This window comes from Loxodonta africana, chromosome 21 (assembly GCF_030014295.1).
Source record: "Loxodonta africana isolate mLoxAfr1 chromosome 21, mLoxAfr1.hap2, whole genome shotgun sequence".
Lineage (NCBI taxonomy): Eukaryota > Metazoa > Chordata > Mammalia > Proboscidea > Elephantidae > Loxodonta > Loxodonta africana.
The window spans coordinates 19,666,499-19,693,867 of record NC_087362.1 but is presented as its reverse complement, the minus strand read 5'-3'; the positions used below and the strand labels follow the sequence as shown (position 1 = coordinate 19,693,867).

The 27,369-nt window shown below is 37.0% G+C and overlaps 1 protein-coding gene across 1 annotated transcript in view; it reads right to left on the bottom strand.

The window, feature by feature from the left end:
• LOC100664568 (probable ATP-dependent RNA helicase DDX60) overlaps positions 1 to 27,369 on the bottom strand; it is a 122,937-nt gene that overhangs the window by 15,766 nt on the left and 79,802 nt on the right. Inside the window, exons 23-33 of the mRNA XM_064273591.1 lie at positions 22,682 to 22,807; positions 22,190 to 22,317; positions 19,522 to 19,680; positions 17,965 to 18,109; positions 16,044 to 16,196; positions 11,014 to 11,118; positions 10,144 to 10,344; positions 9,290 to 9,394; positions 9,008 to 9,152; positions 6,329 to 6,447; positions 3,588 to 3,735 (exon numbers count right to left, since the gene is read on the bottom strand). Coding sequence (XP_064129661.1) covers positions 3,588 to 3,735; positions 6,329 to 6,447; positions 9,008 to 9,152; positions 9,290 to 9,394; positions 10,144 to 10,344; positions 11,014 to 11,118; positions 16,044 to 16,196; positions 17,965 to 18,109; positions 19,522 to 19,680; positions 22,190 to 22,317; positions 22,682 to 22,807 — 1,534 coding nt within the window. The remainder of the gene's footprint in view (positions 1 to 3,587; positions 3,736 to 6,328; positions 6,448 to 9,007; positions 9,153 to 9,289; positions 9,395 to 10,143; positions 10,345 to 11,013; positions 11,119 to 16,043; positions 16,197 to 17,964; positions 18,110 to 19,521; positions 19,681 to 22,189; positions 22,318 to 22,681; positions 22,808 to 27,369) is intronic.

Here is a 27,369-nt window from a genome sequence, read left to right as displayed (position 1 = left end):
AGCTGATGGCCTCTGACCCTTAACTTCATGTGCATCCCTTGCTCCAAGTTTTCAAGCAGTATCTATGTATGCCTACTCCAGAGTCATCTCGGAATGAACGGCTAACAGTTTACTCTTGTCCAGTGTCAACAGAACCCTACTGTCATGGATTGAATTGTATCCCCCCAAAATATCTGTCAACCTGGCTAGATCATGGATTCCCCTGTATGACTGTCTACCATTTTATCATCTGATGTGTTTTCCCTGTGTTGTAAATCCCATCAGTATGATGTAATAAGATGCATTAGCGGCAATTGTATGGATGGGGCCTACAAGATTAGATAGTGTCTTAAGCCAATCCTTTTGAGAAATAAAAGAGAGAAGTGAGCTGAGAGCCATGGGGACCTTACCACCAAGAAAGCAGTGCTGGAAGCAGCGCCTGTCCGTTGAACCTGAGGTTCCTGCGCTGAGATTCTCCCAGACCAAGGGAAGATTGATGCATCATGAAGACCTTCCTTCAGAGCTGACAGAGAGAGAAAACCTTCCCCTGGAGCTGGCACCCTGAATTCAGACTTCTAGCTTACTGGACTGTGACAGAATAAACTTCTCTTTGTTAAAGCCATCCACTTGTGGTATTTCTGTATAGCAGCACTAGGTGACTGAGACACCTACTGTGTTTTTAGCACTAGATGACTGAGACACCTACTGTGTTTTTATAAACATATCCATGTGTTTACAGGAGTACAAAGTGTCTTAGAGGAAAAGCACACTAATTTCCATCTGTTTGCATACTTTTTAAAGATTCCAGTGAACTAATGAAGGCAATGTTTTAAAAAAAAAAACAAAAAACTATTATTTCTCAGTCTTTATTAATTCCACATGTCCCTTTCTAGAAATTATATTAGTCGCCTAATGCTGTTGTAACAAATTACAAACTCACTGGCTTAAACAAATACATTTGTTATCTTAAAATTTTGAAGGTCAGAAGTCTGAAGAGGGCTTCACTGGGCTAAAGTCAAGGTATCTGCAAGGCTACGTTCCCTTTGAGGTTCTAGAGGAGAATCCGTACCCTTGCCTTTTCCAGCTTCTACAAGCTTGTGGCTCCCTTTCATCTTCAAAGCTAGCAATGGCTGGTCAAGTCGTTCTCATATCACATCACTCTGACATTGGCTCTCTTCTGCTTCCTTCTTCCACTTATAAGAACCTTTGTGATTACAGTGGGCCCATCTGGGTGATGCAGGATAATCTCCCCACCCACCTCAAGGGCAGTTGATTAGTAACTTTCATGCCATCTGCAACCTTAATCCTCTTTTGCCATGAATCCTAATGTAGTCACAGGTTCCCAGGATTAGGACATGGATATCTTTGGGGGTAATTGTTCTGCCTGTCACAGAAGTCATCCAGGAGAAAAGACAGAGGAATCATAACTGGACTCATGTCTCCAAGTACCAAATATAGGCAGCTGCTTAGAAATACCTAGGTTCTTTTCCATAGAGCTGACTCATTACCAGCTGATATCTCAATCTCTGATTAAATAAACCAATGTTTTCTTTTTGCCTTCATGAACCTTCTAAATTCCAATACACCTACTCCTCACTGACTGCCTCATTATCCAACATTTTGCGCTTTCGAGCACATTAAAAAAAAAAAAAACTATCTAGTTACACAGTGGTTAAGTGATAAGGCTACTAACTCAACGGTCAACAGTTCAAATCCACCAGCCGCTTCCTGGGGCAGTTCTACTCTGTCCTTTAGGGTCGTTATGGGTCAGAATCAACTCTACCGCAATGGATTTGGTTCTAGTTTTTCACCCGACTATTTGCTCATTAATGAGAAGTCGAGGCAGGAGGAGGTGGAGGAGGTTGAGAGTGAGGTTTGTAAGAGGAAGAGAGGCCGCGTGAGGGCCGCGATGGTTTCACATTACCCAGGTCGGGCACAGGAGCCAGAGCAGGTGGGTGGTGCAAAAGCTGCGGGGCTGCCAGGCCAAAGAGGTAGCAGAGGGAGACCAGGCCGCAAGAGGCAGCAGCTGGAGACCAGGCCTCAGGAGTCGGGCGGAGGGCTCAGAAGTCTTCTTCCAAAGAGGCCTGTTTGCTACCGCCAAAGTCTTAGCTGGGCCCACGTGGTGAGCTTCACCTGCCTGCAAGCCTGGGACCACCCATCACGAAGTCTTGTCCCCCGGGCTAGCAGAGCAGGAAGGTGGAGAGGCTAAGGGCAGGGGTCTGTGCGGAGGCCTGGAATGCAGCCAGGTGATGGTGGGCCCCTGCTGCTCCAGAGGAGGCAGGCTTCCCCAACCACCACCCCCACTGGTGGGGAAGGCGTGATGGGGAAGAGGGGCATCGCCATGCTATGTGCACCCTGAGATGCCCACATGGAGGGGGAGGGTACCTGATGGGCAGTGTGGGGTGGGGCGGGGAACAGGAGCACAGAATACACTCCCAAAAGACTCTCACATAAGTATGATTTTCGCATAATGACCCGGTCTTTGGAATCTGATCATGTCAATAAGGAAGGAGTGGGTGTATAATAATCCGTCCATAAAATACGAATAAAGTAGAATATTTCAGCAGCCTTTACTGCTCCATTGTTTTTTCTTCCTATTATACTGGAAGTGAGGGAAAAGAGGACTCTGCCATCTTATTTCTTTTTAACTCTCTCTCTCCACCTTTTCACCTTTAGACACTGAGTGTATTCTCTACTTCCAGTGCCTTTATTTTATCTGATATAGTTTACATAATTTTCCTTACATCTTTGTAATTTTTCTATCTCATTGACTCTGTCCACACCTCAAAGACATGGACAATACCTTAAATCTTCTTTATTATCTCCCATTGAACTCAAGGAAATACAACATACTGGTGACTTATAATAAATACTCCAATACTCCTTTTCCTGTATTTTCAAATTTATCTAGATTTGAAAACTGAGCTAGTTAAGAGTGGAAAGGAGTATTCTAGAATAAACAGACCATGCAATTAGCTGATAATTACACTAGAAATATAAAAATAATTCAAACATTCAAGTCAAATCATGGTGGCTTAGCTAGTTTTAAATAATATAAAAGATTTTCAGTTATAAAATTTCTACAGCACAGATCCAAAGGATTACATTAAATTCCATGTGTACACCCTCTCCTCACTTATCAACATGGTTAGGTTCCAAAGGCCAGGTTGATATGTGAAATAAGTGTTAAGCAAAAATGGAAGATGACCATATTAGATCACAAAATGAAAGACACTATATCACTAAATAGCTGCCAATATACATCTTTACATAACTGCCAAATTACATCATCACATAATTACCAAACCACTGAGAATCATAGTCCAGCCAAGTTAACACATAACCTTACCCACCAAAGTCAGTGCTACTCTCACCTTGCACCTTGGCATTCATTACTGCCAGACATGTCGTTAATGCACAAAATAGTAGGAGATTTTTTTACTATGGTTGTAAACGCAAAATGTTGGCTACTGAGATAGTAAGTGAAGAGAAGGTGTTTTCTTTTTTGCAATTGTCCTTATTTTCTGTAATTTAATTTTAACTCAAACACTTGTGTTTATTTTCTTTTACTGACCTTCCATTTTTTTCATGTATGTGCACAATCTTACTGATTCCTGAGAGAGGTAATTGATATTCTTTTCTCATGTCCGCCAACTTAGAAACTGTTAGGAGGAAAGAACCAAAGTTCCTCTGGATTCTGTTGTTGTGTTCCTCCACCACTGCAGCAAAGTCCTCGGGAAGATCATCTAGAATTACCTAGAAACAGTGAAATGGATGAATGTAACTATTCACTATGATAAAAAGAGAAAATATGTAAGTTGTCAAGGATTTCATTTTACTTGGATCCACAATCAACGCCCATGGAAGCAGGAGTCAAGAAGTCAAACGACGTATTGCATGGAGCAAATCTGCTTCAAAAGTCCTCTTTAAAGTGTTAAAAAGTAAAGAGGTCATTTTGAGGACTAAGGTGTGCCTGACCCAAGCCATGGTATTTTCAAGAGCTTCATATGCATGCAAAAGCTGGACAGTGATTAAGAAAGATAGACGAATTGATGCCTTTGAATTATGGTGTTGATGAATATTGAATACACCACGGACTACCAGAAAAATGAACAAATCTGTCTTAGAAGAAGTACAGCTAGAAAGCTCCTTAGAGGTGAGGATGGCAAGACTTCATCTCAAGTACTTTGGACATGTTATCAAGAGGTACCACCAGTCCCTGGAGAAAGAACTCATGCTTGGTAAAGTAGAGAGTAAAAAAGAGGAAGACCCTTAGTGAGATGAATCGACATAGTGGCTGCAACAATGGGCTAAAACATAACAAGTGTGAGGATGGTACAGGACCAGTGTTTCATTCTGTTGTACATAGGGTCACTATGAGTTGGAATCAACTTGAAGGCACCTTACAACAACTATTCAAAACAGAAGCAGAGGATTACTTGGATCTCTGAGACATCAAGGTCAAAATATTTTAAAAGTTGGGGTGAGGATAAATTTCTAAGTTTAAATTCTATTATTTAGAGCAAAGTATAAAAATAAAAACTAAAATCACTTATAATTCCATCACTCAAGAAATCAGTGATAAAGAATTTGGTATATAGAGTATTTCCTTCTAGCCTGTTCTAACCAAATTTATGTTATTCAGTTTTATGGTCTAATGTTTATAATAAAAAAAAAATGTTTATACTCAACATTATATCTGGAGTATTTCCTCATGTCATAGAATATTCTTTGAAAAGTCAAATTTTAGTTGCTGCATAATACTGTCATATATATAGGTATATATATATGTAATATAATCTCATATATGATACACCTGCTAAAATTTATCTAATTATTACCCTATTGTTGATATGGAAACCCTGCGGCGTAGTGGTTAAGTGCTACGGCTGCTAACCAAAGGGTCAGCAGTTCAAATCCACCAGGCGCTCCATGGAAACTCTATGGGGCAGTTCTACCCGGTCCTGTAGGGTCACTATGAGTCAGAATCGACTCGACGGCACTGGGTTTTATTGTTGATATGGAGATGGGTTCCAATTTTAAATTAGAAATAATTATGATTTAACACATTTCTACAACATCCTTATTTGTAGCTTTGAGTATATCACTAGTATAAATCCCTAGAAGGAAAAGTACCACAGTAAAGAATATTTTTAAGGGATATATCTTTTTACAGTTCTATCAACATAACTGTTCATTGTAATTGACCCTTGAAATATAATATATATTATATATTCTTTTTTAATATTGGTGTGATTATTTTACATTTCATTTTCTTTAAGTGTGAGAAGAGCTATACGTTTCATTAGATCCATTTGCATCTGAAAACTCACTAAACTTTTATTAATTTTAATCCTTTTTCTGTTCACTCTCTTGGTTTTTCCAGTGCCCAGTTATTTCAAGTGTAAATAACAATCATTACAAAAACAAGAGCTAACCCTTATTGTATGTTTCCTATGTGTCAGGCGCTTTTCTAGAACTTTGCAAATGTTAATTCACTTAAAACTCACAGCAATCCTTTGACGTAGATTCAATTTACAGGTGAGAAAAACAGACTTGGATGAAAAAGACTTGCAGCCTGCTTCCGTAAAGATTATAACCTTGGGAACCCTATAGGGTAGTTCTATTCTGTCCTACAGGGCCGCCATGAGTCAGAATCAACTGGATGGCAGTGGGAAAGCTGCCCATCTATCTGCTAAGTGGCAGAGCCGGGATGAAATCTAAGCACCTGGCATTAAGCTGTGGTAAGTACTCAGCTCAATATGCTTACCTTTCTAATAGTTATATCATAATTTCCTTTCTCATCATTTGGCAATGACTGAATTGCCCAGATCAATACTTTTAAATGCTTCTTAAACAGAACATTTATGTCTTGTTGTTTCATATATAAATATATATATATATATATTTATATATATATATATATATTTAATGCAATCCCTAACAGGAATAGGTTTTCCTTTTTTATATTTTTCCTTAATTTTTCTGCTTTATTTGTAATTGAATTAAACTTCTTATGTTGAGATATTTGTATATCAGCATGAAATACCACTCAGCCGTAAAGAGAAATAAAGTCCTGATACGTGCTACAACATGGATGAACCTTGAAAACATGCTGAGTGAAATGAGTCAATTACAAAAGGCTTTCCATTTTTAAAGCAAGACCTCAGTCTTTTCCTCACCTGAGAAGCCACTGTATATACTAAGAACTGGCTAAGGCAGAAGGAAGAAGAAACTCTTGTGAATCAGAGCAAAACCATCGTTACAGGCAAAATGCTATTGCATTTCATGTTATAATGAAAAGATTTTTCAGAGAAGTGCAAGGTTGTGGTATTTTTGTCTCTCTTACCGCTGAATGAGAACATTTCTTATACTTTTCCACACATGGAGGGAGGTAACGTCTTCCAAAAAGATGTGCTAACACCACCACTAAGGTTTCCATCACATCTTCAGAAAATTTCTTTGGGCCTGTTTAAAATAAAGAGTTTAATTTTCAAAATTCTAGAGCACAAATTTCATTGTTTTATAAATACGCTGAGCCAGTTCATAATAGCTAAACTTAAACTTTCAAGATAAAACACATTTGAAAAAGTCACTTTCCAGACATTTGGTGAATTTTTAATAAGTTACAGTACTATTTTATAATAATACAAAACGAACGATCCCCCTACTGATACTGAATGGTTTGTATTCTGGTATCCTCTCTTTGCTGTAGGAATTTGGGGGGGGGGGCCAAAAAAACAGTCATCAACCCTTTAGTTATGGAACATTTCGGGGTCCCATCATAACTTCAAACCTTCCCTATACTTCTATTTCACTCAATTTATCTACCTCTGTTCAAAAATTCCTAAGGGGTGAAGGCCCTCTGCTACTTTCCAAACTCCTTATCCACCACTGGAAGCCAGATATGAACTGACATCCGCTCTGTGTCTTTAATTGCATGACAGTCCAAAGAGAACTCGCTCCTCCTGCTTCCATCACCAGACCTTTGTTCCTGATATTTTCTCTCTAATATTTATTGCCCGTGTTTTCAAACGCCCAATACGTATAGTATTTTAGGGCTTCAATCTCCTTGATGTCTGATTCCTGATTTTAATCTGCCACAGTAAGGAGCAGAGTGCCATGCCCATACTAATACCACTTAATCACTAGGCCGAGAATGACTGAGTAAATGACAACGATCCTTGAGAGAATTTGGGAACAGGCTACAACTGCCTCACACTATTGGAGAAATGCAGAGCAAGCATTAAGACTGAAACTTCCGGAAGTTGTGTTTTATGAACAAATAGTTTTCAGGGTTTTTTTTCCTAATGTCATGATGCAACATTCCAAAAAAAACCAAACCTGTTGCCACTGAGTCAATTCCGAGTCATAGTGACCCTGTACGATAGAGTAGAACTGCTGTAAATCTTAGGGTTTCCAAGGCTGTAAATTTTTTTTTTAATTGTACTTTAGATGAAGGTTTACAGAGCAGATTAGTTTCTCATTAAACAATTAATACACATATTGTTTTGTGACATTGGTTGCCAACCCCACAACATGTCAACACTCTCCACCTCTTGACCTTGGGTTCCCCATTAACCAGCTTTCCTGTTCCTTCCTGCCTTCTCATCCTTGCCCCTGGGCTGGTGTGCTCCTTTAGTCTCATTTTGGTTTTGGGCCTGTCGAATCTTTGGCTGAAGGGTGAACCTCAGGAGTGACTTCAGTCTGAGCTATAAGGGTGCCTGGGGGCCATACTCTCTAGGTTTCTGCAGTCTCTGTCAAAACCAGTAAGTCTTGTCCTTTTTGTGTATGTGAGTTAAGAGTTTTGTTCTACACTTTTCTCCTATTCTGTCTGGGACCCTCTATTGTGATCCCTGGGGCTGTAAATCTTTATGGAACCAGTCAGCCACATTTTTATGGAGTGGCTGGTGAGTTTGAACCGCCGACCTTTTGGGTAGCAGCCGAGCGCTTAAGCACTGCTCCAGTAGAGCCCCTTGATGCAACATTACATATAATATTTTTACAATAAATAAAATTCAGTGATGATAGCTTTCCATGATTCTTTAGTGAAAAAATATTGATTCATATGGATCAAAGGCTTAAGGGTTTGATCTATTAGTAATTGTAAGGTACATAATACAATATGATTTTTAGTTATTTTAACAAAGTTAAGTTTCAAAAATATATATAGTGATGGAATATTAATTATATATTCCAGTTCCCAGTTGTTTGGATTTGAGTTTGAACCACAGCACGGGGTTTCTCTCTTTAGCTGATGGCAATATGCTAGAGTTACTGAAAATGGGAAAATATAATTTACATTTAAAAACATATCTAGATTGCAACACTGTGTAGTCAATATATTCCTGTAATTCATATTTAACTTGGAACTGTTAGCTTCATATCTAACTATAATACATATAGAGATTATGACCTAAATGTGAAACTATTTTTCATGTCGATGACCACATTGAAAAACAATGAAATTAGTGATTTTACATATATTATTTCAATTTTTCAAATTGCTATCCATGAAAATACCTTGTGATTTCAGAAGAATGTTCTTCATCTTAAAGGATTCTAAGGGTTTGAATTTTTTTTAAAGCCAGAAGTATTTCAATTAAGAAAAACATTTATATCATGATACTCTGCACATACATCATGCACATATTAATATTTTTAAACATTTGATGATAAAAAAATTTCCCAGCCGTTCCAAATACATTAAGAGTAAAAACAGTTAGAAAACAGGACACCGTCCAGCCAGACTGACTGCAGTTCTGGGGACTATGTGGGTATATGTGAATATATGTGTGTACGTGTGTGTGGGAAACCCTGGGGGCGTAGTGGTTAAGAGCTACAGCTGCTAACCAAAAGGTCAGCAGTTCAAATCCACCAGGCGCTCCTTGGAAACTCTATGGGGCAGTTCTACTCTGTCCTATGGGGTCGCTATGAGTCAGAATCAACTTAACAGCAATGGTTTTTATATGTGTGTGTGTGTGTGCAATTTAATAAAGAGATTTCTGGGAAAAGGATATTTGCCTACCATCTATGTTCATCGGAGTGCACAACTTGTGAAATAAACATTTTTCCAGGAAGCTTACTAAAACAAAATTTGCAGGTTCATGGTAGTGCAAATGGGACACAAGTCCAGAATGTCCCCTGGGAATACATTCCTCATCCAGGTACCCCTACAAAACAAATTTCAACATGTTAACCTCAGTCCCTAGATCTCAGGAATAGCAAGCAAATAAGTTATCAACAGAGGAGATTGTAGGCCAATAGAGCTAATTATCGTTATTTTAGTAAAATTAGGTTTAAATCTTACCTCTGTGGCCAAAAATTGCAAAGAATATATGAAATAAAATTTTAACATGCACTTGATTCTTGGTTGCTTGAAGGACATCAGCGAATGTTGCAGCACTGATAATGCCTATATACACATATATTAAAATATCAAGTTAGATATTAAAGGAATGTTGCAGTGTGCCTTCCAACTGCAATATCCAAAAGGACAATTAAATGTTTCCATTGGAGAACATAGTAATCTATACTTATATACTATATATACTGCGTATCTTTACATTTTAAATTAGGTATTCCATATTACTTTACTATATAATTTATAACAATTATATTTATTATAATTATGTAGTCCATAACATGTTTTATATTATATGTGTATGTGTGTGTTTGCGTGTATAATAAAAAACAACAGGTAAATTTAAGAGGAGAGATAAATAATTATAACTTTATACCTCACAGGTAAGAAGTAAACACATGGTTTAAAAATGTAAAACCTAGAATCAGGAACATTTCAGTTTCTAGTACATTTGTCAAAGTCTAATTGCTTTTTTGACATTCGATTTTTAAAATGTTTTAGACCAGATGTATTTACAGAAAAAAAAAAGTTTCTTTTTCAATATTTGTAGAATTTGGGATAAGAGTAATTATAACAGGAAAAGTATAGACTTAGTTTCCATATATTTGAAAACGTAAAGTCAAAAGCATGTTTTTGTGTCAAATAAAGTTACAATGAAAGGGAATCAACCATCGCTATGAGTTTATTTATTGTATTGTTTTTTTATTCCCTTTAGTTTACTAACTAATGCAACTTATTAGAAAATTGAGGTAAAATGATCATACTTATGTAGGTAATTTAAATAATATGTTACAGTATACCTTAGCTTTGGCATCCTCTTTGTCATCTGCTTTGGCAACTAACAGCGTAAGTCGGAGAATCAAGGATATGCTCAGAGGGAACTGACCCTTCAATTTGGGCACGTTAGACTTCAAGAGCCTTTCTATCTTAGGTAATGGGACGTCGTAGAAGAACACACTTCCTATAAGATCTTCTCCACGTCTTCCTGCACGACCAGACATCTAAAAGGGATAATCAATAACTTTTAAATAATTTTAAAACAATATTGTAAATGGTAAATTACATTAAACTTTCAAAAATAAATCCTGAAGTTCTATTAACTTGTTTCTTGGTACATTAATTTTAGCAAAATTTAAAAAAAAAAAAAAAGAAAATTATTTTACAATTTTTTTTTTTTAATGTGTTACTTTTTATGTAACGGTGTCTCAATGCCTGTTTAAAGATCACAACCTTTAAAGCAGGGACAATCTGTGTCTTATTTATTTGTGTATTTCCAGAAACTAGCCTGAACTTAGAACATAGCAGACACTCAATTTATATAGTCACTGAATGAGTGAACAAATGAGTAAAATAGTGCTCGGCACCAAATGGGTGCTCAAAAGATATGATTAAATGATTACCTCCTCTTAATATTATTTTTGCTTAAATCTAATAATATATACCAAATAGGGGCCATTCTTAAGACAACTAATCTATTTAGCCAGTCAATTACTACTTGAAAAGTCTTTAAATTTAACCATATTTATGAACTGTAATATATAGAACCCATCTTCAAATATTTTTGTAGTACATAAATGTTTTCGAGTAAGCATGGTTTATCTTGGTGTACTGAATGACTGTTCCACATCCCTGTGTATATTGATTTAATAAAAGGTATATAGTTTAAATACCTGTCGAAAGTTCAAGGCATCCAAATAAACAGAATCTTCCATAAAAACAACAGATTTACATGGCATATTAATCCCCAAAGCAAGGGATGAGGTAGCTGTTACCACCTACGGGCAGAGGAATAAAAATATAAAAATATACATAACACAGAATACATACATGTATTCATAAGAAAAAAATAGTATTATATTAGTTATGTTATATTATACTGGATTATATATTGGATTTTGAGTCAGTAACACTAGCTGATGAATTCTGATTGTTTAGATGTGTAAGATATGGGAAACAGGCTATTCAAGAATATTCCAAAGATTTTTACTTTTCCTAACTGGATCAAATATGTTATTGATACTGATAACATTTCTTGGAGAAAACTGAAACCATCAACTGGAAACTGCTTTATCTTGGTCCTACCTTACCTACCTGACTTTGCCCATGTCCTTTCTTGCTTCTCTTTCAGCAATTCTTTTCAAATTAGACACATAAATCGCAATACATTTTTCTCTAAGTACTAGCTTAATTGCATCCCATAGTTGGGATACGTGTATTTTATCCATCTATCAACTCAATAAAGAAACCCTGGTGGTGCAGTGGTTAAGCGATTGGCTAATAGAAAGGTCAGCGGTTCGAACCCACCAGTCGCTCCGCAGGAGAAGGATGTGGCAGTTTGCTTCTGTAAAATTTTACTGCCTTGGAAGCCCCGTGGGGCAGTTCTACTCTGTCCTAGAGGGTTGCTAGGAGTTGGAATTGACTTGATGGCCATGGGTTATTGATATGGATTGAATCGTGCCCTCCAAAAATATGTGTCAACTTGGCTAGGCCATGATCGTCTACCATTCTGGCATCTGATATGATTTTCCTATGTGTTATAAATCCTATCTCTCTGATGTTAATGAGGTGGGATTAGTGGCAGTTATGTTAATGAGGAAGGACTGAATCTATAAGATTAGGTTGTGTCTTAAGCCAATCTCTTTTGAGATATAAAAGAGGGAAGCAACAAGAGAGACAAGGGACCGCATACCACCAAGAAACAAGAGCCAGGAGACTAGGTCGTCATTTGGACCTGGGGCCCCTGTGCTGAGAAGCATCTTGATTGGGGAAGATTGACGACAAGGACCTTCTCCCAGAGCCAACATAGAGAGAAAGGCTTCCCGTGGAGCTGGCACCCTGAATTCGGACATCTAGCCTCCTAAACTGTGAGAGAATAAATTGTTGTTTGTTAAAGCCATCCATTTGCAGTATTTCTGTTATAGCAGCACTAGACAACCAAGACAGTTATCAACTCAATATATTTCCTTATTTCCATTGTAATTTCTTTTTTAACCCATTAATTAATTCTTAGTATCTAAACATATGAAGTTTCTGTATTTATCTTGTTGGATTCTAATTTAAGTACATTCTTTGATGATTTCAGATTTTAGCCCTATAAAATATGTTAAGCTTTGCTTTCAGAGCAAATATATTTTAATTTTAAAAATGTTCCATACTTTAAAATGTTTCCCGAAGATACTGCCTACAGTGTTTTGTCAAGCTTCTTAATTGTTTTGTTCACATCTGTATCATTAGTGAATTTTTTGTCTTCTATCAATTACTGAGAATAGAATTGCTGAGAGTAGAAAGTGTGTTAAAAATCTCCCACTTAATGTAGGTTTGTCGGTTTCTCTTTGTAGTTCTGCCATTTTTATTTTAAATATTTTGAACTAGTACTATTATGTAAAAATATACAATTGGTATATCTTTCTTGAGAATGGCGTAGGACCAGCCAGTGTTTCATTCTGTTGTACATAGGGTTGTTATGAGTTGGAACCAACTCAATGGCACCTAACGATATCTTTCTAGCGTGTGACTGTTTCTGTAATAATTCTTTTAACTTTAAAATATATTTTATTTGATATAATCATAGCTACAGCAGCTGTCTTTTGATTATAATTTGAATTTTTTTCTTTTTACTTTCAATCACTTCCTTATTCTTATATCTTAAAAGTGTACCATATAAACAACTATAAATACTTTGATAAGTAAGTTGAATTGGTTCTCATAATTACATTTGTTTAGTTCATATGCATTCAATATATTTAATGTAATTGGATTTGTGATGGTCTAGTTTGCTATTGTGCTTTCTATTTTTCACAGCATTGCAATTTTTTAATCCTTATTGTGATTTCCATTTTTCACAGCACTATAAATTTTGAAATCCTTTCTTGCTTACTTTTCGATTGATTTAGATTTTTCACATACCATTTTTTTCCCTGTAATTTGGATGTTACACACTCAAATTCTATTCTCTGCTTTAGAGGGCACTGCCAAAATTAAATAATTCATGCTTTTGAAATCCTGAATGGATCGATAATTTTATCCTGCCTATGGACTTTACTTCCAGAAACCCCCCTTCTAAAAAAAAATAGGCTATTGCAATGTATTTTAATTTTGTCTCTTTTCAATCCAGTATGTTATTTTAATTTTCAAATGACCGATAAATGTTTCAATTTTCTTACATTTATGACTCTCAGATCATTTTTTCATGTATTTTTGACCATTCTCCTGGAATCATTTTTATTCTACCTGAAGTATATTGTTTAGAATTTTCTTTTAGTGATGAGAGGAGTCGGTAAACAATTTTATTTACCAAAAAGTTCTACTTTGCCCTCATTCTTGAAGGATACCTTTTCAGTTTATAAAAGTCTAAGTTGACAATTATTTTTGTAAAGCTTTTGAAAGTAAAACTTCACTTACTGCTAGCTTCCTTGTTCGCTGTTGGGAAGTCAGATGTCAATCTACCTATTATAGTAAACACTTTGTTTTCCTCAGCCTGCTTTTAAGGTGTTTTGTCTTTAATCTTCTATAAAATAGTTACACTATATTGGGTATCTTAAATAAAGAGAAAAATGGCAGAACAACAAAGAGAAACAGACAAATCAATGGTAAGAGTAGAAGGTTTAAACACTCCACTCTCAAAAATTCTCTTCTTAGTAATTGATAGAAGGCAAAAAAAAAAAAAGTTCCTTAATGATTTAGATTGGAACAAAACATTTAAGAAACTTGACAGAACATGGCAGTGAGTATCAACAGAATTCATCTTTTAGAACACATATGGTCCACTTTTTTGAAAACTTAATTTTTTCAGAATAGCTTTAGATTTATGGAAAAACTGGAGCATAGTACAAGGACTTCCATACACCCTGTGTGTGGTTTCTCCTATTATTAAACATCTTACGTTTGTAGCAAGCAGCCCTGTGGCACAACAGTTAAGTGCTTGGCTGCTAACTGAAAGGGTGGTGGTTCGAACCCACCAGCCGCTTGGTGGGAGAAAAGACCTGCCAATCGGTTCCCTTTGGGATTACAGCCTAGGAAACCTTATGGGGTAGTTCTACTCTGTCTTACAGATAGGGTCTCTATGAGTCGGAATGGACTTGACGGCAGTGGGTATGATGAGAAGAACAGTGCCTAGCCCTGGGTAAGATTTTCATTGATGAATAAAAACATGAAAAAGCAAGGTCAACTTCACAAACAGTAAAGACAATTCAATAAAAAACAATGAAACCATATTTCTTTATCTAATTAGATATATTTAACCATATATTCATACGCATGTGAAAGCTGGATGATGAATAAGGAAGACCAAAGAAGAACTGACACCTCTGAATTGTAGTGTTGGCAAAGAATATTGAATATGCCATGGACTGCCTTGGAAGAAGTACAACCAGAATGCTCCTTAGAAGCAAGGATGGCAAGACTACATCTCACACACTTTGGACATATTATCAGGAGGGATCAGGCCCTGGAGAACGACATCATGCTTGTTAGAGGGTCAACAAAAAAGAAGAAGACTCTCAACGAGATGGATTGACACAGTGGCTGCAACAATGGGCTCAAGCATAACAACGATTGTGAGGGTGGCGCAGGGCCTGGTACATAGAGTCGCTTTGAGCGAGAACCAACTCGATGGCGCCTAACAACAACAACAAATCATATACTCAAAATTTGGCAACGTAAAGTAAAATAAAGTCATTCTGAAAGGATGTTTGGTGACATATTTCTAGTCCTAAAATTATTTTTGCACTCTGAAACATTAATTTCACTTTGCAGAATCAATCAATTCCAAGTCGGTAATCGGAAAGCTGATATTATGTGTGCTGTTACTGTTGTGTGCCGTCGAGTCAATTCCTAATACCAACCCTACACGATAGAGTAGAATTACCCCATACGGTTTCCTATGCTGTAATCTTTACTGGAGCAGACCGTTTGGTCTTCTCTTCTGCGGAGTCTCTGGTGGGTTCGAACTGCTGATCTTTCAGTTAGCAGCTGAGTGCTTTGCCATTGCACCACCAGTGCTCCCTGATATACGCTTAAAAAAGTTTTTCGACATTACTGGAATATTTAAGTATCTCTATTATGATATGTGTTCATAAAATGTTTATGTAATGCTAATAATATAATTAATTATTTAATATACAAAGCAAACAGAGCCTGAAATTGTATATGCATTATTACATTAACTATATAAAACTGTACAAAATAGAATGGAAGAAAATATGTTAAAATGTTAGCAAAGCTTCTCTCTAAGTGGGAGGATTATGAGGGAGGAAGATAGAGTGGATTTTATCTAAGCTGTCAAGGTAGATTATTGACCCCCGCTCATATTCCATGGACTGCCAGAACAAACAAATCAGTCTTAGAAGAAATACAACAGCAATGCTCCTCAGAAGCCAGGATGGTGAGACTTCGTTTTGCTTTCTTTGGATATATCATCACGGAAGACCAAATGCTAGAAAGAACATCATATTTAGTAAAGTAGAGGGTCAGGGAAAAGGAGAGAAACCCACAATGAGATGGATTGACATAATAGCGGCAACAATAGACTCAAACATATCAAAGATCATAAAGATCTTGAAGGCAGGCAACGTTTTGTTCTGTTATACCTAAGGCTACCATAAGTTGGCGCCAACTTGTCAGCAACTAACAAAAACAACTCATTCCAAAGGATGAAATGAAGGCCGTGCTTTTAGGAAAGTTATCCTCAAAGTTCACCAACCTTAACATGCCCCATTCTGAAAAGCATTTCCACAACTTGTCTTTCTTTATATTCCATTGAGCCGTGATGATACCCAATGCCCCTCCGTAACAGTCTGCACAGTATATGGTATCGTCTTGTTCTTCTAATTCTGTGTACGATCTTCCTGAAAGTCTGAAATACCCAAACAAAGCATTTTCAGTGTCAAATTAAAGCACTGACTCTTCAATTTAACAATGTGTTGTGTGTTAAAGGGTTATCCAGAAATCAATGAAGACACACTTCTAAAGGAGTAACTGTTTTCTTAGGTCAGAATCTGAAGCCTAGTTGACCAATAAGATGCCTGATATATGGTATTTAAATATAGCGGGACCACAATACCTGACACTCGTGCCTGATATCTGATAGAGGAGAATGCAATCCAACCTCAAATGAGCTCATCTTTTCTTCATCTACATTCCTTGTCAGCTACGTGCTCTCTATGTTCCCCCTGATATCCACTGGGTATTGGAAACCTGGACTCCCCCTCAGAGCTTTTAATCACTGGTGGTAGCTCTACTGGACTAAATAAATGTCTCCGGCTCAGCCTGGGGCAACAGGAGACAATGAAGGGAAAAAATAAGAATTCAAAGAAGTGAGACAAGCTGGGTGAGGGATCAAAGTGCCCTGAGGCTAACACCAAAAACCATCCATGCCCCTGACACGGTTCTGCATTTAGTCTGATTTTCCAACACCCTCATTTTGTTCTATTTATTCACTGACTTGAACCTAATCCACTAGGTTTTTTTCCATTATCATCTCCAGTCATTTCTGACCAATGTTTTTTCCGTCCCTCTTCCCCTGTCTTTGTCTTCCTGCCTGTCTTTCTGCATTTGTATGTTTCCCGCTGTCTCTCCCTCCATTTCCCACCCTCCCTCCCCAATTTCTCTCTTTCTGTTTATGCACACTGTTTTCTTTCTCTCTCTGCCAGTTACTATTATTGTCTTTCTGCCTCTTCTCTATTTCTCTCTCTTCTCTTTTGCTCCCTCTTTCTTTTTCTGTCTCCTTTTCATCGATAACTTAAGTAAAGATAAAAGCATATACAAGTAACGATCATGGGCCTTAGACTACATGAAGACTAGATTAGATCAGCCTACAAACATTTATGAGCACCCATTATTTAGGGTGTGAATCATTGCTCGAGAATTAAGTTTTTGAATGAGATGTGGGGTAAGGAAGAGGGTAAGACAAGAATGACTCCACAGTTTCTGATTCAAAGAACTACGCACCTTAGTGGGTGGTGAGGTACTATGAGATACAGAAGACAGAATGAAGAGTTTTCAGAAGAAAGACAATAGCTGATTTTGATGTTCTTGGAGCAATTTGTTGTTTAAGATTGTAGTTCAGAAAAGAGATTTTACATTTAATTTTTATATTCCTGCCTACATAAAAGAATAAGGTATAAATATTTTCAATATGGAGACCCTGGGTACTGCAAATGGTTAATGCATTCTGCTCCTGTTCGAAAGGTGGGGAGATTTGAGTCCACCCAGAGGCACCTCAGAAGAAAATCTGGCAATTTACTTCCCAGAAAGAAGCCATTGCAAACCCTATGGAGCATAGTTCTGCTCGGGCACACATAGAGTTGTCATGAGGTGGAAGCAGCTCGAAGGTAACTGGTTTGGTTTTATTTTCAGTACATGAAGGCAATTTCATAAGGTTAAAAAGGCTATACATATTGGAGTTTTACCTTGGCATGAATTTCTGAGCTGCTTTTAATAGCTGTACAAACTTACACAAATTACCTTAATTTGTGTAAGAATAAAGCCTTTGACTTTATTCTTCCATCTACTCATTCAAGATTAATTTAGATAAAGTATGTTGTATACCTTACAAGTTGAGTAGCACAGTAAAGGCACACACATACACATGCTAAAAGGTATCCCCCTTTCTTTTCTCTTACCTGATCATCTACACTGGCACGATCAGTGTATGTACAGTCTGGAGAAACTTCTGTATGCTTCTTAAGATTTTTCTTTATCTCACTTATTTCAGCTGTTCGTAAAATAATTCTTTGATTTATAGCATTTGAACCTGAATTTAAAACACTGAATATAAAATATCATCAGAAAAATCAGCAGGTATTTGAGCATGTTCCTTTATCTTTCATATTTGAGGCTATGTCTATACATGACAGATGAAAAGAATGACAGATAATTCAAGCCCAAAACACAACTGCCCCAATGAGAAGGTATTAATCCATCCTTAACTACCTCAGTTTTCTGCTTAGGTAAATTACCATTTAATTACATTTTAAATGTATGCATTAAGAAGCACTTCATGCTGGCTTCCTTCTGAATCAATTGAGCAAAATGGTCATCACTTGAGCAGAATGACATGAAGAGAAAGAGGAACCAGAATCGTTGGGGTCATTAGAACAGGCCTATATTATACCACATATAGGGTAACCTATGTCACACAAAAGGCAACTGGTTTGTATCAGCTATTCTGTAAAAGAGGTCTCTGAATAGAACAAATGGTTTGCACTTGACTACTAAACTAAAAAGGTTGGAGGTTCAAACCCACCCAGCAGTACCACAGAATAAAGGCCTGGTTATCTGCTTCCATTGAGATCACAGTCAAGAAAATCCTATGGAGTAGTTCTACTCTGTAATACATGGTGTCACTATGAGTTAGAATCAACTCAAAGACAGTGAGTTTGGTTATTTTGGTTTATTAACGTAAAAGATCAAATGGCCCCTGGCCCACTGAGACATAGGTCCTCACAGATGTGTGCCATTTTGCTCTTTTCAGACCTCAATTTAACCTATCTGATCACCCTCATCTCAGAAATGCACCTGATACAGCAAGGAAAGAATGACTTATTCTATTGTCTTTGTCATTTCTCTCAAGAGTCAGAGAAGAGTCCTAGATTAGAGTGGAAATTTTCTATTACATAATGCATTTTCTTTCCCAGATTAATTAATACTTGAATGAAAAAAAAATAACAAAGGCATATCTTAACCTAAGACAATACTTGATCTAAAGGCATCAAACACATAAAAATACTAAAATAATATTTCTTGAGTTTTACATTAAAAGATAAATATGTTGATAACTTGTTCCAATAAAGTGTGTGTGATATTTTCAAGGGTTATTATTTATAAGTGAATGCATACATTCATGCACTCTTTTCTGCAAAGCTGCAAGCTTATAATTTCTAAAAAGCAAACTTAGGCTTTGTGTCCCTAAAAAAAGGAAATGAGCTAGTAAAATAAAGAAAAATATTGTAAACCATTGAATAATCTTCAGAATACTCAAGAATCCTCTCCTACATATGGCCCTGAAGTGAGCTATTATTAGGTTAACTGGATGTGTCATAAAAAGGGACCTAAGTTACATCACGACATTATAGACATAAGTTTGAATATAAAAACAGTGGAGTTTTATAATGAGCAGTGAAAACTCCTATGTTTTATTACACATTTAATTCCACGTTTCAAGTAGAAATCATACTCACGCAGCAAAGTCTCTCTTTTGGGATTTTCTTGCTTTCTGTAGTTTCTTTTCCAAATTTTTCCTTCGTCTTTCAGAATTTGGATATTTATCAGCATTTTGCTTCTTTATCAAATTGATGAAAACTTTTAAAGCTTCATATTCCACTGAGTGAATGTTGAATCTATGTTAAAAATTGGTGACAACATTTGATAATCGTATGCCCATATCACTCAACCAGTCTACATCACTAAAGTGAATTTTTGGGAGCAAGAATATTTGTTTAGGCAATATTATTCTCTGCCTTCCATTTATTTAAGCCCACTTGGCTCCTAGATCAGAGTCTGTCTGAGTGGAAGAAAGAAAGAGAGTCAGCTAGACAGGTTAATTTTTAAATAGTTTTTTTTTTTTACAATAAGAAAAAAGTTGGGTAAGTACTCTTTGCTGGCTTAAAACTGTTCCCTTCCCCAATGAAAAAGTCCCTATAACAAGAGTTCTGAGTATTTGTGAAGAATAGACCAGGACCTTAGTTGTTGTTGTTTCCAGGTAATTCATTTTTAACACGAATACAGTTTGAGTTGGGACTTTAATTTTGTGGGGATTTCAATGAATAATTTTGTACTTCATCATTTTTGGCTTATCCTTTTTATCATACCTTTGCTCAAAAATTTCCCTATTTACCACAAGATAAAATGCAAACTCCTTTTTAATAGGCATCCACAGGAGTTCACAATTTGGCATAAAATTACCCAACCATCTTCCTTGAATGTATATACGATAAGGGTTACACGTGGATAGCTGGATGCATGCATACATACATTAAAAAAAAAAACAAACCCGTTGCCGTCAATTTGATTTTGACTCATAGGAACCCTATAAGACAGAGTAGAACTGCCCCATAAGGTTTCCAAGGAGGGGCTGGTGGATTCAAACTGCTGATTTTTTGACTAGCAGCTGTAGCTCTTAAGCACTAGGCCACCAGGGCTCAACACATACATACACATGCATAAATTAAACTCACCTCCAGCCAAAGCTATTCTCTAACTTGCTAGCTATCTCCATGTAAATTTGCTCAACTTTCTGACAAAATTTTTGCTTTGCTTTCGCTTTGGTTTGCTTTGCTTTGCTTTTTGCTTTGCTTTGCTTTGCTTCGCATCGCTTCACTTCGCATCCCTTTGCTTTGTTTGGTGGTGGGGCACAGGTCTTGCTCTGTTTCAAACAGTGTGGAATATATTAGATCTAGGTTTGATGTCCTTCCTGCTCCTCTCTGTCTAGCATATCTACATTTCAAGACCTGCTTCTTTGTTAAAACTTCATTGGCCATCCCGGCCCATCTTATTACCTCTTTCAGCTAAAACATAAAGCACTTAGTATCTTTATCACACATTTACTTAGAACATATAATATGTTAAGTACCCTTGAGGGGCAGACTATGCTTTACAGTTAATCATTTACTACTTTTCTATGCTGTGTTCCCCGAGGTAACATATATCCCCCGCAGTACCTACAGGATGCCCAGAACACTGTCAATGTTTAGTAAATGTTTATGGACTGGCTACGCTACTGTTTCTGACTGTTCCAAGGTCATGCATATGAATGTGGGCTCCTGTCGTCCAAAACAGATCAACTAAAAATTTTGTAAAGGAAAGGGTTGTCGGTTCAAATCTGCCAGGCACTCCTTGGAAACTCTAAGGGGCAGTTCTACTCTGTCCTATAGAGTCACTATGAGTCGGAATCAACTCGATGGCAGTGGGGTTAGGTATCATCATTTTGAGCATGATGAAAATATGATTGCTAACTATTTGATGCCATTTCCAAGCCTCATCTAGTTTTTCTTTTAATTCTGTGAAGGGACAAATGGAGAAATAAAAGTAGGGGACTGACTTAAAGCTTCTCTGAGATCTTTTCTCTGTATTAAAGGGCTTAAAAACCAAACCCGTTGCCATCGACTCTATCCCGACTCATAACTACCCTATAGGACAGAGTAGAATGGCCCCATAGAGTTTCCAAGGAACACCTGGTGGATTTGAACTGCAAACCTTTTGGTTAGCAGCCATAGCACTTAACCACTAAGTCACCAAGGTTTCCACTAAAGGGCTTAAAAACCAAAACCAAACCCACTGCCGTCGAGTTGATTCCTACTCATAGCGACCCTATAAGGCAGAGTAGAACTGCCCCGTAGAGTTTCCAAGGAGCGCCTGGCGGATTCAAACTGTTGACCTTTTGGTTAGCAGCCGTAGCATTTAACCACTATGCCACCAGAGTTTCTGCTAAAGGGCTTAGGTATAGTAAATTTTAAAAACAAGATACAGAACAAATACTCAATGTGTGGTCATGTGTGTATATGTGCATGTCTGTTAGTGTTCATACTCTTCTTTGGTAACCATAGCCTTTTCCATTATCTTACTTAGATTATATATAGAATTTTTCAAATAACTGATGGACTAGGGAATTCCACTCCACCAAGCTATACAATCAGATTTTGATGTATGTTGTATAAGAGAGGTGTTCCTTCTTATCACAGTATACCCAGTTTGGTACAGCAAGTATGACTTCAACATAGAGTTAAAATTCCTCGAAGTTCCACAAAATACAAATCAGAGATTATATATCCTTCCTTAATGATACTTTTCAAATGTCTTCAAATTCCTATGAATTCAAGTGTAATGATATCTGTGCAAAACATTACTTACGAAAAAAATATTGCAGGCAGCCTATTCATTTCTTTAAGTTTTTCCACAAAACAGGGAAACATTCTTCGCTTTTCAATTTCTGCACTGTCAAAAGTTTGAGGCTTAAGGTACTTCAGTAACTGATCCACCTGGATAAAATTTTTATAAGTAATAAGTAGACCATACTTGTGATTTTGAAAACAGGTAACAAAATCAGTTGATATTTGAGACTGAAAACCGAAATAGTGAAAATATAACAACTTACAAAGAAAACAGAATTAAGTCTAAATCCTGCACTAAATATTTTTAGAGAAGCCAAGTGCTTAATCTTTTGTGCCACCAAGGCTGCTAGCTAGTTCAATTTAAGGTAGAATATCATGGCGTGGTAACGGAATTCGCATCTTCAAATTCTGAGGAGCTTTATAAAAGGGTGATCCCCTGTACCTAAATAAAGAAATCAGATTCATTTCACATTTATCTCCTATTAAGTAAATCCTACAGGGTCTTAACTACCTTGTCTGGGTCCAGCTGAATCCAACGAATCATTTCCTTTTTCAGTTCCTCTTCGTATTTCCTTGCATCTGCTCTCAGGATGACTACTTTATTTTTAAAGTAACTGAATTCTTCAGGTTCTAACTCCTTGAAAATGAAGACCCAAAAATACCAATGGGAATGGATTCATTATTCTTTCTAACATTTTCCACATACGCTGCTAGAAACTCAATCTATCATACAATTAATGCCCATTTTTTTTCATATTTAGTTAGAGTCAACTGCATATGGGCTGAACAGTTCTTTCTATTTCTAACAGTGGAATATTACATTATCCTGTTCTCATGAGAACCAACACACAAATGATTTTTTTTACATTTGCAAATTATTTTTATAAAATTAAATATATAATTTTAACTGCAGACATTGATTATTTTATATTTTCCTAAAATAAGATGTAATTAAATTTTTAAAAATGAAATAAATGTCAACTTTTGACCTTATTAATATTGTCTTTCTCTTTTTTTTAATTTTATTGTGATTTAGGTGAAAGTTTAGAGAGCAAATTAATTTCAAAAAACAAATGATTTTTAATACAGTATTGCAGTTTGCTTTGGAAAGAAATGAAAACTGCTGAAGTGTTTACTTAAAAAATACATATATGTCTTAACTTGACCAGAGACTCTTATAAGCACTTCACAAATAACAATTCAGTCAGTCTTTACAAGGTGTGATTATATCCTTTTAGCAGAGAAAAAACTGAAAATGTAGAGTATGTAACTAATTTGCCCAATTCAGCAGCACTGGAACCCCAGAGTCTATGCTCTTAAAAACGAGTTACAGAGAGGCAGAGCCAAGATGGCGGAATAGACAGACTCTTCTGGCGAGCCCTTTTTACAACAAAGACCCGAAAAAAACAAGTGAAACGAGTATATTTGTGACAAGCTGGAAGCCCTGACCATCAAAGGCAAGCTTAGACAACAAACTGAAGGGCAGGGGGAGGGAGAGACTGTTCAGAAGTGGAGAGGAGTTAGCAGACCTGAATCGTGGGGATCCCTCAGGCACCATTGCCGGAATGGCAGTGGTGGAGGCGGTGGGCTGGTACTAGCATTCGGGCACAGTTTCCTCAGGGAGAAGCAGCCAGCCACACAGCCTACTCACACCTCCGGAACCTGAGGAGAAGGGCGCTCTCGGCAAAAGCTAAGTACTTGTGAATATTTTACCACGTCCCCCCTACCCCCAAGCTGGCTTCAGCAGCTGAATCCTTGGGCCTGAGATAGATCCTGGCGAGCACCTAGAGCCCTCCTCTCAGCCTTCAGGAAGGAAAAAATTTGCTACTGGGGGGAAAAGATAATTTGCTAGCTCCATTAACCAGGGGAGCTCAGCATAGAAGCGGCTCCTGTCCAGGCATAAACCGTCCATGGACCTTGAGCACTTTTCCCTTCTGCATGGACCTGTGTGGGCCTATTTCCAGAGAAAAGGCCCTTGTTGGCAGACTCCAACCATTTCAGCTGTGCAGTGGGGAGGCGGGTATTTGATGTTTGACATTGCTTTGCCTATTAAACAAGGTCTTCACCTGCCCACATCAGGGACCTAAGGACTGGTAGCTCCACTCAGATCACTCAGCCACCTGTGAGAGGGGTCCAAAGATAACTGGTACCTCCCAGTCCTTACGACCAGAAACTTTGGGTGCCCATGGTCCCTCTGCAGAGCCCACCCACCAGCACGCTCTAGGGAACAGACATGCGTTGTCCTCAGAGAAACTTGGGGGCTGGTTCTCAGGCCCCTGCCTTGTTCAGAGTGTGACCCCTACTTCAATCAGATACTGGTATATACGCCAATCACCACTGCCCCTCTAAGACTGTAGGACAGAGCCTGTACCACAACCTTGATATCAGCTACCTGGAAACCTGAGCTGAATTCATACAAGAAAACTGAATGGACTCCTAGACTGATATACCTGATAACAGCTCTAGCCAGCTGGGGACAGGACACCAGAGCTCCAAAGGTGAACATAATCAAGCTAGCTTACTCAAGCAACCCATAGGGGTATACCAAAACAAAAGAAAGCAAGCAGCTATGACACAGTAAGCAAGTATAAACTAATACAATAACTTATAGATGGCTCAGAGACAACAGTCAATATCAAGTCACATAAAGAAACAGACCATGATCACCTCAACAGGCTCTCAAAACAAAGAATCCAGGGATCTTCTAGATGAAATTGCATTCCTGGAATTACCAGATGCAGAATACAAGAGTTTAATACACAGAGCCCTTCAAGACATCAGGAAGGAAATGACACGCTACACAGAATAAGCCAAGGAACACACAGATAAAGCAACTGAAGAAATTAGAAAGATAATTCAGGAACATAATGAAAAGTTTAATAAGCTGGAAAAATCCATAGACAGATAACAATCAGAAATTCAGAAGATTAACAATAAAATTACAGAATTAGACAACTCAATAGAAACAGGAGCAGAATTGAGCTAGTAGAAGCTACAATTTCTGAACTTGAAGATAAATCACTTGGCGTTAATATATTTGAAGAAAAATCAGATAAAAGAATTAAAAAAAATGAAGAAACCTTAAGAATCACGTGGTACACTATCAAGAGGAATAACCTATGAGTGACTGGAGTACCAGAACAGGGAGGGATAACAGAAAATACAGAGAAAATTCTTGAAGATTTGTTGGCAGAAAACCTCCCTGATATTGTGAAAGATGAGAAGATATCTATCCAAGATGCTCATCAAACTCCACATAAGGTAGATCTGAAAAGAAAGTCACGAAGACATATTATAAACAAACTTGCCAAAATCAAAGATAAAGAGAGAATTATAAGAGCAGTGAGGGATAAAAGAAAAGTCACCTACAAGGGAGAGCCAATAGGAATAAGCTCGGACTACTCAGCAGAAACCATGCAGGCAAGAAGGCAATGGGATGACATATTTAAAAAATTGAAGGAAAAAACTTGCCAGCCAAGAATCATATATCCAGCAAAACTGTCTCTTAAATATGAAGGTGAAATTAAGACATTTCCAGATGAACACAAGTTTAGGGAATTCATAAAAACCAAACCAAAACTACAAGAAATACTAAAGGGAGTTCTTTGGTTAGAAAATCAATAACATCGGGTATCGAGCCAAGACTAGAACACTGGGCAAAGCATCCAGAAGTCAACCCAGACAGGGAAATCCAAAAAAACAGAGCAAGATTATTAAAAAAAAAAGCCCAAAACAGGGTAACAGCAATGTTATTATATAAAAGAAGACAACATTAGAATAATAAAGAGGGACTAAGAAATGTAATCATACACCGTCCATATGGAGAGGAAGATACGGCGATACAAAGAAATAAAAGTTAGTTTTAAATTTAGAAAAATAGGAGTAAATAATAAGGTAACCACAAAGGAGACAAACTATCCTACTCATCAAAATAAAATACAAGGGAAAAATACAGACTCAGCAGAAACAAAATCAACAACAACAAATATGAGGAAAGGACAATATATAAAGAAAATCTACTCAGCACATAAAATCAAGTGGAAAAAGAAACTGTCAATGCAAAAAAAGACATTAAAATGATAGCACTAAATTAATACCTATTCATAATTATGCTGAATGTAAATGGACTAAATGCACCAATAGACAGAGAGTGGCAGAATGGTTTAAAAAACAAAATCCATCTATATGCTGCCAACAAGAGACACACCTTAGACTTAGAGACACAAACTAAAACTCAAAGGATGGAAAAAAATATATCAAGCAAACAACAATCAAAAAAGAGCAGGAGTGGCAGTAATAATTTCTGACAAAATAGACTTTAAAGTTAAATCCATCAGAAAGGATAAGGAAGGATACTATATAATGATTAAACAGTCAATACACCAAGAAGATACAACCATATTAAATATTTATGCACCCAATGACAGGGCCGCAATATACATAAAACAAACTCTATCAACATTGAAAAGTGAGATAGACAGCTCCACAATAATAGTAGGAGACTTCAACACACCACTTTCAGCGAAGGACAGGACATCCAGAAAGAAGCTCAATAAAGACACGGAAGATCTAAATGCCACAATCAACCAACTTGACCTCGTAGATGTATACAGAACACTCCACCCACCAGGAACCAAGTATACTTTCTTTTCCAGTGCACATGGAACATTCTCTAGAATAGAGCACATACTAGGTCATAAAGCAAGTCTTAGCAGAATCCAAAACACTGAAATACTAAAAACCATCTTCTCTGATGATAAGGCCATAAAAGTGGAAATCAATAACAGAAAAAGCAGGGAAAAGAAATCAAACACTTGGAAACTGAACAATACCCTGCTCAAAAAAGACTGGATTATAGAAGACATTAAGGATGGAATAAAGAAATTCAGAGAATCCAATGAGAATGAAAACACTTCCTATCAGATCCTTTGGGACACAGCAAAAGCAGTGCTCAGAGGCCAATTTATATCAATAAATGCACACATCCAAAAAGAAGAAAGGGCCAAAATCAAAGAACTATCCCTACAACTTGAACAAATAGAAAGAGAGCAACAAAGGAAACCCACAGGCACCAGAAGGAAACAAACAATAAAAATTAGAGCTGAACTAAATGAAATAGAAAACAGAAAAACAATTGAAAGAATTAACAAGATCAAAAGCTGTTTTTTTGAAAAAACCAACAAAATTGATAAACCACTG